Source organism: Nycticebus coucang, chromosome 22, assembly GCF_027406575.1.
Source record: "Nycticebus coucang isolate mNycCou1 chromosome 22, mNycCou1.pri, whole genome shotgun sequence".
Taxonomy (NCBI): Eukaryota; Metazoa; Chordata; class Mammalia; order Primates; family Lorisidae; genus Nycticebus; species Nycticebus coucang.
Genome location: NC_069801.1, coordinates 17,022,609 through 17,035,169, shown reverse-complemented (window position 1 = coordinate 17,035,169; position 12,561 = coordinate 17,022,609). Strand labels below are relative to the sequence as shown.

General features: G+C 54.6%; 1 protein-coding gene across 2 annotated transcripts in view; it reads right to left on the bottom strand.

Annotated features, from left to right (window-relative positions):
- The window catches only part of EPHB2 (EPH receptor B2), a 184,575-nt gene extending 174,792 nt beyond the window's left edge, over positions 1 to 9,783 (bottom strand). Inside the window, exon 1 of one of the 2 annotated variants that reach the window (XM_053577033.1) lies at positions 9,584 to 9,783. In XM_053577033.1, coding sequence (XP_053433008.1) covers positions 9,584 to 9,644 — 61 coding nt within the window. In that variant the 5' untranslated portion in view covers positions 9,645 to 9,783. The remainder of the gene's footprint in view (positions 1 to 9,583) is intronic. The other variant, XM_053577034.1, reaches the window with a different exon arrangement.
- Positions 9,784 to 12,561: the final 2,778 nt, after the last annotated feature.

The following is a 12,561-nucleotide window of genomic DNA, read 5'->3' as shown; positions in this document are numbered from 1 at the left end:
GGAGAAGTAGGTGTGTTGGCAGGGGTTGGAGCACTGAGTCTGAGTGTCACCTGATTAAGTCAGTCAGGATGTGTTGGGGGGAACCAGGACAACCTACAGCCAAATTTTAAATACAAGAGAAATGGGCTTCTCCTTATTGGGGAGAAGCCAATGGGACCGAAAAGTGGGACAGAAAATCAAGCCCAGTATATTTTCCCTTTCCTTGAACCTGATAAGGAAGCCTGGGATGAATCTGAGCTGGCTTTGTGACTTGCTCTGACCCATAGACAGCTGCAGGGATGACATCTTGTGACATTACAGCCTAGCCCTCAAGAAGTCTTGCGGTTTCTGCTTCATCCTCTTGGGAACCATGACAGCAACCCAGTCTAGACTAATGAAGGATGAGAGATAGTAAGGAGGGAGTGGGGGGCCCAGCCTTCCAGCCATCCCTATCAGGGCCTCAAAGATGCATGTGAGGCCATGATGGAACCTTCAACCCAACCTAGTTGAGTGTGGCCTCACGGGTAACACTAGCTAACACCAGATGGAGCCGAATAAACACCTGGCTCAGCCAATCCACTGAATCAGGAGAACTAAAAAGTCATTGTTGTTTTAAGCCAATAAGCTGTGCGGCGGTTTATTACACAGTGATAAAGAAGAGATAAATTTTCCACGGGCAGAGCCCTGTACTTTTTGTTGCTCTCCCCTTCTCTGCCTAGAGCCTAGCACTGGGCACTGTGTCCTAGAGCTGTAAGGGGTCTCCAAAAACCACTGAGTCCTACCCCATCATTTTATAGAAGAGCAGGTGAGGCGCAGGGAGGAGAAGCAATTGAATTGGGGCCACACAGAGAGTTGGGGGCAGATCTAGGAAGCAAACTGTAACACATAAATGTGTGTCGCAAATTTGCCCCTGGTGCCTGTTATTTGCCCCTGGTGCCAACTGTGGCCATGCGAGAATATGGGCCCAGTGAAACCAGACTGTCTGACTTTTCAGAGAAGCCAGAAACGTGTTTTTTTTTTTTTTCTTTAAAAGCTCTTGATTTTCAAATGTTGGCTAAGAATTCAAATTGGATTGGTGATCTCAGGCTACTGAAACTAGCCTTGGGCTCTGGGCTTAAACCAGTCACAGGCTTTGGGCAAGTCACATTATACCCTGCCCCTCCCCCACCTGCCCCAAGCCTCAGTTTACTCATCTCTAAAGTGGGCCCCAAGGCTCCTGCCCACTTACAGGATTGCTGTGATAACCCAATGAGTTTAGGTATTTGGAATAATAAGCTGCAAAGGGCCCTGTGACTGCTCCCTAGTCTCAGTTCTCTATGGAGGTGCCCCTTATAACACAGCAAGTTAACACTCGATTTATCTGTGTTAGAACAGCATTATTCTGACCGTTATGTCAGAGATTGCATGTTTATGGCAGTTTTGTGAGTTCCTGAACCCTCCTGCTTGCATTATCTCAGGATGTTGATGGAGTTAGGGGCTGGACAGCTGCCTCGGAGACCCTTGCCAGAGCTAAACCTTTCCTCTGAGCAGGGAGGCACATTTTAGAAGCAGCAAAGAGCATAAGCTCTGGCGTCACCAAGGCCTGGGTTCAAATCCTTGCCTTACCACTCCCTAGGTATCCTTCACTCTCAGAGCTTCACTTTCCTCATCTGCAAAATGGGTATAATAATGCAGCCACCTGTGGGGCCCTTGGGACAAGTGCATGAGGCAACATGCACAATGCCCTTAGTATAGTGCTTGCCACAAGACTTGAGGGCTGTCCCACGATTGGGTATGGAAGTTGGTGCCTGATAGGCACTGTGTCAAGGAAGACACGGCCACAAAGGATCCCACCCCTTTCCTGGATGAGGGAGGCCGAATTGGGGTGGGAATGGGGCTAGAGAGGCAGGCTGGAGGGGCCCCTCAACCACTCAGCAAGTCAGCCAGACTCTTGCCCTACATGCCTCAGAACAGAAGGGGTGGGGAGAGCTAGAGACAGGAAACCTAGAGTGACGAAACCCAGGTTCCCCTACTGTGCATCCAGCTTCCCACTGCTATGAGCAAGGACAGCAAACAGTTAATATTTACTGCGTGCTCATCACACCTGAGGCACTGGCTCAGCTTAGTCTGCCCCAGATTAATACATCCATTCCTCACAAACATGAAGAGCTATAACTATTATTATCCCCGTTTTAGAAATGAGGGAACTAAGGCTCAGAGAGGTTAAGTTACCTACCCTGTTTCCCCGAAAATAAGACATCCTCCGAAAATAAGACCTACTTACAGGAAAGATAAGACGTCCCCTGAAAATAAGACCTAGCGCATCTTTGGGAGCACACCTTAAAATAAGACACTGTCTTATTTTGGGGGAAACAGTGTAGCCAGAGGACACACAGGAAGGGACAGTCTGACTCCATCCTTTCTTAGAACCTGCAGGCTCTGCTGTGTATGGAACAGGAGAGAGACTGGTGAGTGCGAAGCTAAAGGCTGCGGGATTTTACAGAACAGACCAAGAACTTGCAGCAGGAGAGGAGGGTGTTGCTGAGATTTCAGAGTTATGACAGCTAATGAATCCTGGGCACAGCTGAGTGTCAGGTTCTTCTGCTGGTCACTGTCTTCACCGAGAGCCTCTGACAGGCAGCATCTTCAGTTTACAGATGAAGAAACTGAGGCTCGGAGACTGTGTTACTTGGCCAAGCCAAGCAGGCAAGGTGTCCTCCCTCAGAGGACATCCCCACGCCCAGGGGGAGGGCAGGTGTCTCCAGGAAGTGCACCAAGTGTGGGTGGCCTAGGTAAGCCCCCAGGTGGGGGGTGGGTGGCAGTGCTGGGGAGATAGGTGTCCCCTCCCCTCTCCTCCGGAAGGCAGCTGCTTTAAAAGGCCCTAAAAAACCTGCTTTCAAGGCAGCCTTATCAGACTGACTGAGCTGATCCCAATCAGGGAGCTTCCAGGTGCTGCCACAATCAACTGCCCAGCCACCGCCCCACCCCTGGGAGCTGTGCAAACATTCTTTCCTTCCTGGCCTTCCCCTGCTAACCCTCTTTTTATGCACGAGCTGCAGGCAGCCTGGCCAGTGGGCTCTAACTCTGATTGATTTCACCTCATTTCAGTCTTTTCCAGTTTCCTGCTGAGGTTTCTCTTCCTCTTTCCCGGGAGTCCCGGAGTCTGGTGTTTTATCTTAGACCACTGGGGGGCAAATTTGCCTGCTGGATAGAAAGAACTGGAGAGTGTGTTAAAAATACAGATTCCCGGGCGGCGCCCGTGGCTCAGTCGGTAAGGCACCGGCCCCATATACCGAGGGTGGCGGGTTCAAACCCGGCCCCGGCCAAATTGCAACCAAAAAATAGCCGGGCGTTGTGGCGGGCGCCTGTAGTCCCAGCCACTCGGGAGGCTGAGGCAAGAGAATCGCTTAAGCCCAGGAATTGGAGGTTGCTGTGAGCTGTGTGAGGCCACGGCACTCTACCGAGGGCCATAAAGTGAGACTCTGTCTCTACAAAAAAAAAAAAAAATACAGATTCCCGGCTTGGCAGTGGCTCGTGCCTGTAATCCTAGCACTCTGGGTGGCTGAGGTGGGAGGATCCTTTGAGATCAGGAGTTCTGGACCAGCCTCAGCAAGAACAAGACCCTGTCTCTATTACAAATAGAAAAAATTATCTGGACACACTGGTGCGGGCCTATAGGCCCAGCTATGCTGGAGGCTGAGGGAGGAGGATTGCTTGAGCCCAGGAGTCTGAGGTTGCTGTGAGCTAGACTGAAGCCATGGCACTCTATGCTGGGCAACAGAGTGAGACTCTCTCTCGAAAAAAAAAAAAAAAAAAAAAAACACAGATCCCCCAGCTTTGCTCCCCATCTAACAAATCTCCAGCTAAGTCAGGCAAGCAGGTGAAGTCACAAGCTGGGGCCTTGGTCAGAGGTGCAGCCAAGTCCACCTTTGCCAGGAGGCCTCCATGGTCTGCACCTGCTCAGCCCTCAGGGGGAGCACAGGTCCCCTACCTGCTCAGCCCAAACTCATCACAACCAGCTTCGCCTGCCCCTTTCTGTTACAGGCCTTTCTGTGTGAAGAGAGTCCCAAGCCTAAACTCATAGGTGTGTTCTGGGCAGGCAGAGTTGACCAGCCGCTACCCTGGGCTGAGTGCCCAGCAGAGTTGCCCAGAGAACCAGTCCCTGCCTTGGCACTGATGCAGAACCTTGATGAAGGAGGGCCAAAGCCACCAGGAATGACAAGCCCATGGGAGGGCCCAGGGCCAAAGGAGGGTCGGGGGTTGGGGGGAGGGCGGAATGGGGACTCCAGAGATGCAGGAAGCAAGCTCCTACTGTATGCCTGTGTAGACTGGTGTTTTCACAACTGTTTTGAGAATCTTCTGAAAGCTACAGCCCCCTTCCCAGGAAATCCACATTAACAAACAATGTTCTGGGGCGGTGCCTGTGGCTCAGTCTGTAGGGCACCGGCCCCATATACCGAGGGTGACGGGTTCAAACCCGGCCCCGGCCAAACTGCAACCAAAAAATAGCCGGGCGTTGTGGCGGGTGCCTGTAGTCCCAGCTACTCGGGAGGCTGAGGCAAGAGAATCGCTTAAGCCCAGGAGTTGGAGGTTGCTGTGAGCTGTGTGAGGCCACGCCACTCTACCGAGGGTAATAAAGTGAGACTCTGTCTCTACAAAAAAAAAAAAAAAAAAAACAATGTTCTATTACAATTTCAGGGTGATCACAGAATCCCAAGACTTAGGACGCCCAGCTGAAAGCCCCCTTGGTTTAAAAACCTGAGTAGTCTCCCCTAGTCAGGGCCCAGGAGAAGGAGGCAGAGATGGAGTCCAAGTCCACCCTCGTTTGTTAGTAGCCATCCCAAGGCTGAGGGAAGCTGCAGCACATGGAGTGGGTTAAGGAGACACGGGGGGCTGTTTTGTTGCCTGGACAATCCAAATGCCAAAAAGGGGTCCAAATTAGTATACTACCATCACTAACCATGGGCACTCCAGGGAAGGGACCTCAGAGGGGTCAAGACCAGCATTTCATGTACAAGGCCATGTGCCTGACACTTCTCATGGGGTTCACAGGAAACCCAAAGACACTGACATCCAGGGAGTCTACACTCCTTGCCCCAGAGCACACAGTGTGTGCTGGGATTAGAACCCACCTCAATTTGTCCCTGAAGTCTGTGCCTTTTCTTCACCCTACATTGCCTAAGAAGTCAGGGGGCCCTGTACTCCAACACAGCCACAATCCCTTCTCCCATCCAGCACCTGACGTGGACTAGGTGCCTGGTAACTCTTTAAAAAGATACAGATGGATGGAGGAAGGAATAAATGAATGAATGAAGTCAACTTGCTTTTGAATTCTATAGCATTTGGGTTTTAAATCTAAGCCCTGATTTCCAGGCTACGATGGAAACGTGAAAGCAGCCCCCTTTAAAATGAGAAGCAAAAGAATCAAACATGAAAGGAAAACCAATTCCAAATAATCCCACTGAAGGTCGGTGGGTGTTAGATAGGTAATGCCCGAGAGGTGGGCCCAGCAGGGCTGGAATGGAGGTGAGAGAGACAAGTGGGGGAGGGAGGGAGGCAGGCTCCCCCATCCCCCCATCAGAAGGGGACTTGTCTAGGTAGCACATGCGTGCAGCTGGCCCATGTGACCTCTGTGCTCCGGCTGGACTGGTCTGTTTATTACCCACAAACACTTTCTTGCCTCCCTGCTCAAGCCATCCCCTCGGTGTCTCCCTCTGGGAAGATTTCCTTAATTTCCCTAGCCAGGTGGATTTTCCTCATCTCTGGGTCCTGACATTTGCCGTATAACACAGTATAATTCGCTTGTTTGTTCACTCAGCATTCTATTCCATCCGTGTTCCTCAGCTGACTGTTTCATTCAGTTATTGAGCATCCATGTGGCTGGGCACAGTGCGAGGCACTGAGGATGTTGTAGCAAATGTGGCAGCTGAAGTCCTGGGCTTTACAGGCCAGTGGGCAAGGCAGACACTGTCTCAGGTGGCAGTGGGTGTTATGAAGCAAAAGAAAGCAGGTGGGATGGGAAGCGGCAGAACTGGGGCTGCTTCGATGAGGTAATCAGGGAAGGCCTCCGGGGAGGTAGAATTTGAACGGAGCTCTTTAGACCACAAATGTGGATGTAAAAATGAACCAGATGGGTCTCTGCCCTCAGGGAGCTCACAGTCTAGCAGGGAACAGACAAGCTACCCTTATCTCCACTATGCAGAACCCGATCTGGCTCGTCTGAACTTCACACACACCAGAAGTCAGCAATCCTTCCAAACACAAATCTGGCCAGATCCCTCCATGGCTCAAGAATCTTCAATGGCTCCCTCACTGCCCTCGGCATCAAATCCAAACTCGCCAGCCTTCCACTCCTAGCCGTCAGGACCTGCCCTGCCGCCATTCTCAGTCTCACTCCCCACTTTTCTGCCCTCGACCATCCTGCCCCCGTGTCTTTATATGTGCCATTTCCTTTTCCAGGCAAAATTTTCCTCATCTCCTAAGTTCCAAAGCCAACCTCCTTCACTCTTGAGGACCCAGTTCGTCAGCATGACAGGTGGCTGAGAAAGTTTCCTTGCAGAGAATGGATAGTGAGACATGAGACAAAGCGTAAACCCATAAAAGATGAAATAACCCTCGTCATCCTAAACCGCCCCTGCTGCCTGGGGTGGGTCACGACTTCCTGCTGGAAACATTCTGGGTGCACTTACAGTGTTCTACTTGCCAACTGTTTTCACTGTCAGCTCATCCACTGTGTGCCCACCCGCTCTAGGGTCCAGCACCACCTCAGCCAGAGAGGAAACTCCATCAATGTTTGGCGAGCAGGTGAACAAATGTAAGGAGACTGATTTTCTCTAGACCTCAACCTTTGGATTCCATCTAGTGGTGGGTCTGCTACTGGCCCCTTCTACTGGACATGTCCCCAGGGCTCTTTCATCCCTCTCTAAGCCCCCACTCCAGATGCTCCACACAAGGAAACCACATTTCCTTTGGAAGCGTCTCATGGTTTGGGGGAGACATTAAGCTACCATTCTACCAGGAACACCCTCCCCTCCCCCCCCCCAGTATACACCCTACCTCTCTCCCATTTCGCAGGCTGGAGCTGGGGATCTCCTAGGGCCCTGTCAGAACAGCCCTGTACAGGATGAGGAGATGGGGGCGGGGGGAGGGAGTGGTGTTGCTGCCTACCACCCTGAACCTCAGTCCTGTCTCCATGGACGGTGCTGCTCCCAGGAGGACCCTGGTGTCTCCCAATGTGCCACAGTGATTCAGGCAGCACAGGTATCATGATCACCCTCATTGGACAGACGAAGAAAGTGAAGCTCAGAAAGAGGTAGTATGGTGTAAACAAATCCCAAGATATTAGCTAGACCATTTTACACCCAGGGAAATGGAGGCCCCTATATGGAGGGGAGCTGGCTCCAGGATCTCAAGGTAAAGTAAAAGCAGGACACCTGACCTGTTCTTCACACCCTTTCCCCATCCATTCTGCCAGCTCCTTATTAACCCCTAATGCACTAAATTCCTTAGTGTCCAGGGAGCAAAGAAGAAGCTGAAGCAAGGTCTGGGGTGCCCACTACAACCCTCCTCTCACCCTGCTGTGGCGTCCCTTTCCCGCCCCACCCCCAAGTGGCAGTCTAATAGCGATTCCCTCCTGTGATGTCAGCGACCTAGCAGCCCCGTGTCCAGGGCCAGGGCCCAGGGTCCAGTCTGGCCACAACCCACCAGATTCCAACCACCCCTTGCCAGGGCCATGGCTGGACAGACATGGCCCTTCCATCTACCCCGAGGTAATTAAAAACACACCCAGGCCTCTTCCAACGAGAGAGGGGCCAATTTTCTTCCCCTCCAGCACCGCTGACTGCAACCTAAATAGCAATATTTATGCCAAGCTCCCCATAATACTGTAAACATCCCAACGTATAGCGGGCCAACGCATGAGTCATTTCCCCAAAGCCAGAGTTAATAAGTGGTACCTCAGCCATATTCCAGGGAGCTCCCGCCAGCAGCCGGGTCCAGGGCTGCCCTCCACACCCAGGGCCCGTGGCACCTCGGTGCCCTGGTGGCCCTACTCCGGGAAACCGCAGGCAGCCGCCAAATCCTCCAGGAGCCGGAGGACAGCTGCCTCGGTGCCAGAAACTGTGGCTGCCATCCAGGGACACCCCCACACCCCCTGACTGCGGTCACCAAAGCACTCATTACTGAGAGAAAAACTAAAGTTACGGCACAGGGTCCTCCACCATGCCATTCCCAGAGGCTGCAGCTCCCATGCCTGGTCTGATTAGTTTTGTTTAAGATGCAAGAGGGGACTCCCTACCACCCCAAAGCGGCCTAAGAATGTGATATTCTCAGCCCCGCAGGGCAGAATCCTGGAAGGGGATACCCTATTTAGGATCCCAGCAAAGTAAGTCCTACTTTCAAAGACCTGGGTTCTATTTTTATCTCCCAGTGGCCATAAGTAAGACACTGGATTTTTCTGAGCCTCCCTTTCCCTATCTCTTAAAAGGGATTAAGAATCACATCCACCTGGCTTCCCAGGAAGGCTTATTTTTAGGGATCCAACAAAATTGTGAGCAGAAAAGCACTTTGTAAAAGCTTAAAGTACCTTGTCAACTGTGCAGCACGTTGTAAACCACAGAGAACTGTGTATAGTGCAAACTACTTCATAAACTGTAAAGCGATTTGAAAACTGTAAAGTGCAGTACACATGAGAACTATTATTCATAGTCTTTTCTTGCCCTGCAAGCTTGGCCATTCCTGGTGGACACGCCCAGACCCCACTAACTTTCCCTCCAGAGTAAGCTAGTTCGGGAGACCTGGCAGCCACCCCGGCCCCCTTCAGGTCGGGTGGTACCAACACGCGAGGCCACAGGGAGAGGGCCCAGCGACCCTGGCCAAGGCCAACACATGGCAAGAGCATCTGGTCCGGCCCTGGTGGCAGCTGGAGAGTTCCGGGGGGCTTCAGCCGCCACGCTGAGCTCTGCGGCCGCCGGGCGGTGGCCGGCAGGGGTGCCCGGAGACCCCGCGCAGCTGAGATGCCCACAGACCCATCCCCCGCGCAGTTCTCCCGAGGAGGGGACCCCATTGTACGCCGCGGGCGATGGACAGGCACGGACGAGGAGGCTGGCGCGCTCACTTCCACTCCACCCGTTCCCGCTCTCCCGGGCTCTGGGCCCCATCCCGGGGGCGCGAACTGGAAGCCCCCACCCCGGTCAGCCGCAGTGCCTCCCCTCCTCCGCTCCGTGCCAAACTTTCCGGCCCCGACTGCGCACGGGCCCCCCCGGCCCGGGCCCCTCCACCCGGTGCCGAGCGAGGCCAGCCCGGCGCGAGGGGGCTGCCCCGGCCGGGGGCGGCGAGCGCGCGTGGGCAGCCCCCGGCCCTGGGCGGCGCTCGCCCGGCTGGCTACAAAGCCTCGGCAAGATGGTCCCTTCGCCTCCTCCTGGCACAGTCAATCAGCGCCCGCCGCTCCTCGGGCGCCCGCGAGGCCCGCTCCTCCCCGCGCGGCTGGACACACCTCCCCGCGGCCACCTGCGCCGGGCGCAAGCCCCCGGGCAAACTTTGCGGGCCGCGGGGCGGAGGTGGGCGCTGTCGGCTACCGGTGCCCAGCCGCTCCCCGCCCCCATCGCCCGTCCGCCCGCCCGCTCACCTTCCACCGCGGCGAGCAGCGGCAGCAGCAGCAGCGCGGCCCCCAGCCTCCGCAAGGCCATGGCTGCGCTTCCCCGGGCCTCGGGCCGCGGCGCCGCGGGGCTCGGGCGGCCCGGGCGGGAGCGCGCGCCCCAGGCTCGGGGGGCCGGGGGGAGCGGCGAGGCGCGGCGCACACACAGCCGCCGCCACCGCGCAGCCAGCAGAATGAGCCATCCAGCCCGGGCAGAACGGGGACCCGGGCTCCGCCAGCGCTGGGCACGGCCCACCTGAGCCGCGGGCGCGGGGGGAGCCCGGCCGGGCCGCCCCCCCGCGCGCTCCCAGGCCCCCGGCTGGTCGCGCGCCACCGTGGGCCCAGTTTCTGCTCGGTGTCCGCAGGGCTACCCAGGAGCAACGCGGGCGCTGGAGCGCGGCGACCCCTCGCGCCCGGGCGACGGAGACCCCGGGCTCCCCCCGCGCAACAGTGGTCTCTCCCAGCTCTGTGGCTCCTCCAGATAAAGCAGCGATTTCAGCCCAAATGTTTCTCAATTTTTATTGAATGCTGCAAAGCCGGAGAGCGTCTGGCGCGGCTGACAGGGGCAGGGAAAGGGGACCTGGGGGGAAGGCGGGGTAAGGGGCTGCCCGAAGCGGGGGGGCTGGCCCTACCTGTCGGGGCTGGGAGTGCCACCCCCCTCGCCCTAGCCTTGCCACCCCAGTCCCTGCGGCTTCGAAAGGGACCAACTGCAATGAATGAAAAAAGGGGGGGGGGCCCGCTGGGAACAAAACCGGCGGCTTTCCCAGGCGCTGGGGCTGGGCTGGGGCCTCCGACTGGGAGAGTGGGCCTTGGTGGTAACGCGAGGGCGGGAGAGGGGGGTGTCACTCTGGCGGGGATGGGCCGGGCCCTGGCAGGCAGACCCCAGGCCTCCCCTCCTTGCCTTGTTGTTCTGAGCGAGCCCACGAGCCCCTCCCTGCAGACTCTTCTATCTCTACATAGGATTCCTCTTTCTCTGTTGATCTTATTCCTGATGCAGTTTGGGGGTGGAAGAGGCCCATGTGGGGTATCTGGGGAAAGCCCCCACGCTATGGAGTAGTCCTGTCTGTGCAGCCATGATTTTGTGCAGGGCCATCCCTTCAGAGAGGACACAACCCCTGTTCATCCCTGTGGGCCCAGCTCTGCTCTGACAGCCTTCATCACCATCATCATTAACTGGCCATACTGAGGCCCGCATGTTGGGAGGGCAGCAGGGGCCCCTGGCCGTGCAAAGCCTATATCTGGTTAAGGAGACTTAACCAGGAGCTTCATACTTTGAGGAATGAGTGTAGGAGCCTGGTGGAAGAACAAGCAGTTTGAGGTGGTTTAAGTCTATGCCACCTAGACCTCTCCCATCCTTTTGTCCCATAAACTGTCAAAATATTCCAGCAGTCCCTTCCCTTCCAGGCCCACCCTACAGTCCATACCAGGAAAATGGCACCATAGACTTTGAGAGTCCATCTAAGATTTGGACAATTGGGTCATCTTTTGAAGCTCTAAGAGTCCAATTGAAATAAGCATCATCTTGGAAGGCCACCAGGAGGAGATGGGCCTTTGGGAATGCCTAAGAAACAGAGCAGCAGTGAGCTGGGAGAGGGAAGAAAAGGGATGTTCCCCCTCCTAAGCCTACAGACTCCTCAGCAGGGTCAAGATACACTGGCGTGGGACTGGCTTTCATTTTCAGTTCCTGCTTTTCAGACCTTCAGGGGACCCAGGGTTTGGGAGACTATGAGCTTGTTCCATATGGAGGCAATACTTCTCCCTCACTCCTGGGTAGAGGGGCTCCAAGCTATGGCACTCGCCAGTGCCAGCCTCAGCACATCTAGGTGCCCAACCACTTCTAAATTCAAGAAACAGTCATTAATCACCTGTTAGGCTCTTCTGCTTTGTTTGTGGGGTCCTTGTTACTACCCACCTACCCCCAGTAGGTACCCCCTCTCTGATTCAAAGTGGGAACAACAGTGGCTATTATTTACTGAGGACCTGGTGCCAGGCACTAGGCTGAGCCTTGTGTATACATCATCCCCCTTAATCTTTACAGCCCTGTGTAGCAGGTGCTGACCTTTTCAGATGATGAAACTGAGGACCAGATAAATAATTTGTTCAAGGTCATAGCAAGTCGGAGGTAGGACTCAACCCCAGGCCTGACCCACGCCAGTGCTAATCCCAATGCCTTTCACAGAGGCATAGAGCTCAGAGAGTTGGGAAGGCAACTTCCCACAACCTGTCTCACAAGTAAGGAAGCTGACGCCTGAATAGGGAAGGGAGTGGCAGTTATACACATCACCCAGTGTTACACAACTAAATAGGCATCAGCCCAGGGCTTTTACCTGGAAAAACATAAAACCAGTGATAATAATAAAGTCCCCTTTCTCTCTCATCCTCTACTCCTTAAACACCATTTTATTTCCCATTTGGGATCCCATAGGTTGGGTTCTGCAGTCTGGCCGGGTTCTTCCTCCTGGGTCTCTTGGCTACCATCTTCAACCGTGCCTTTGTCCCAGGGGTGCACTCCACCTGGCTGCTTTCTCCACCCTGAGGACTTGGATTCAGCCCCACCCTACCCCCTCTAAGAGCTTTAACTGACATTGGCCTCTGACCCACCCATTTGCTCTTTATCTATTCCCTTTCCACAAGGTCCATTGTTGATATGTTTGATTGATGGTTTCGGATTTGTATATTATCTCTATGACTCCAGCAGACTGTGAGCTCCATGAGGGCAGTGCTGGGACTCAGAGCTATGCTATCTTCTCTAGGGCAGAGAAGCATCTGACCTGATCCCCTTCTCAGTGGAGGAAGAGGCAGTTTCAGCTTCATTTGTCTAATGACAACAGCTACTGGAATTTGCAATCACGCTTTAACAGTTTACAAAGCAGCATTCACACCCATCAGCTTCACTCATGTTAATTCAACCAGCCCATCCTGTGAGCCAGCCTGGTAGCCGTGGGAGCGCCATTTTTCAGAAGGGGAAA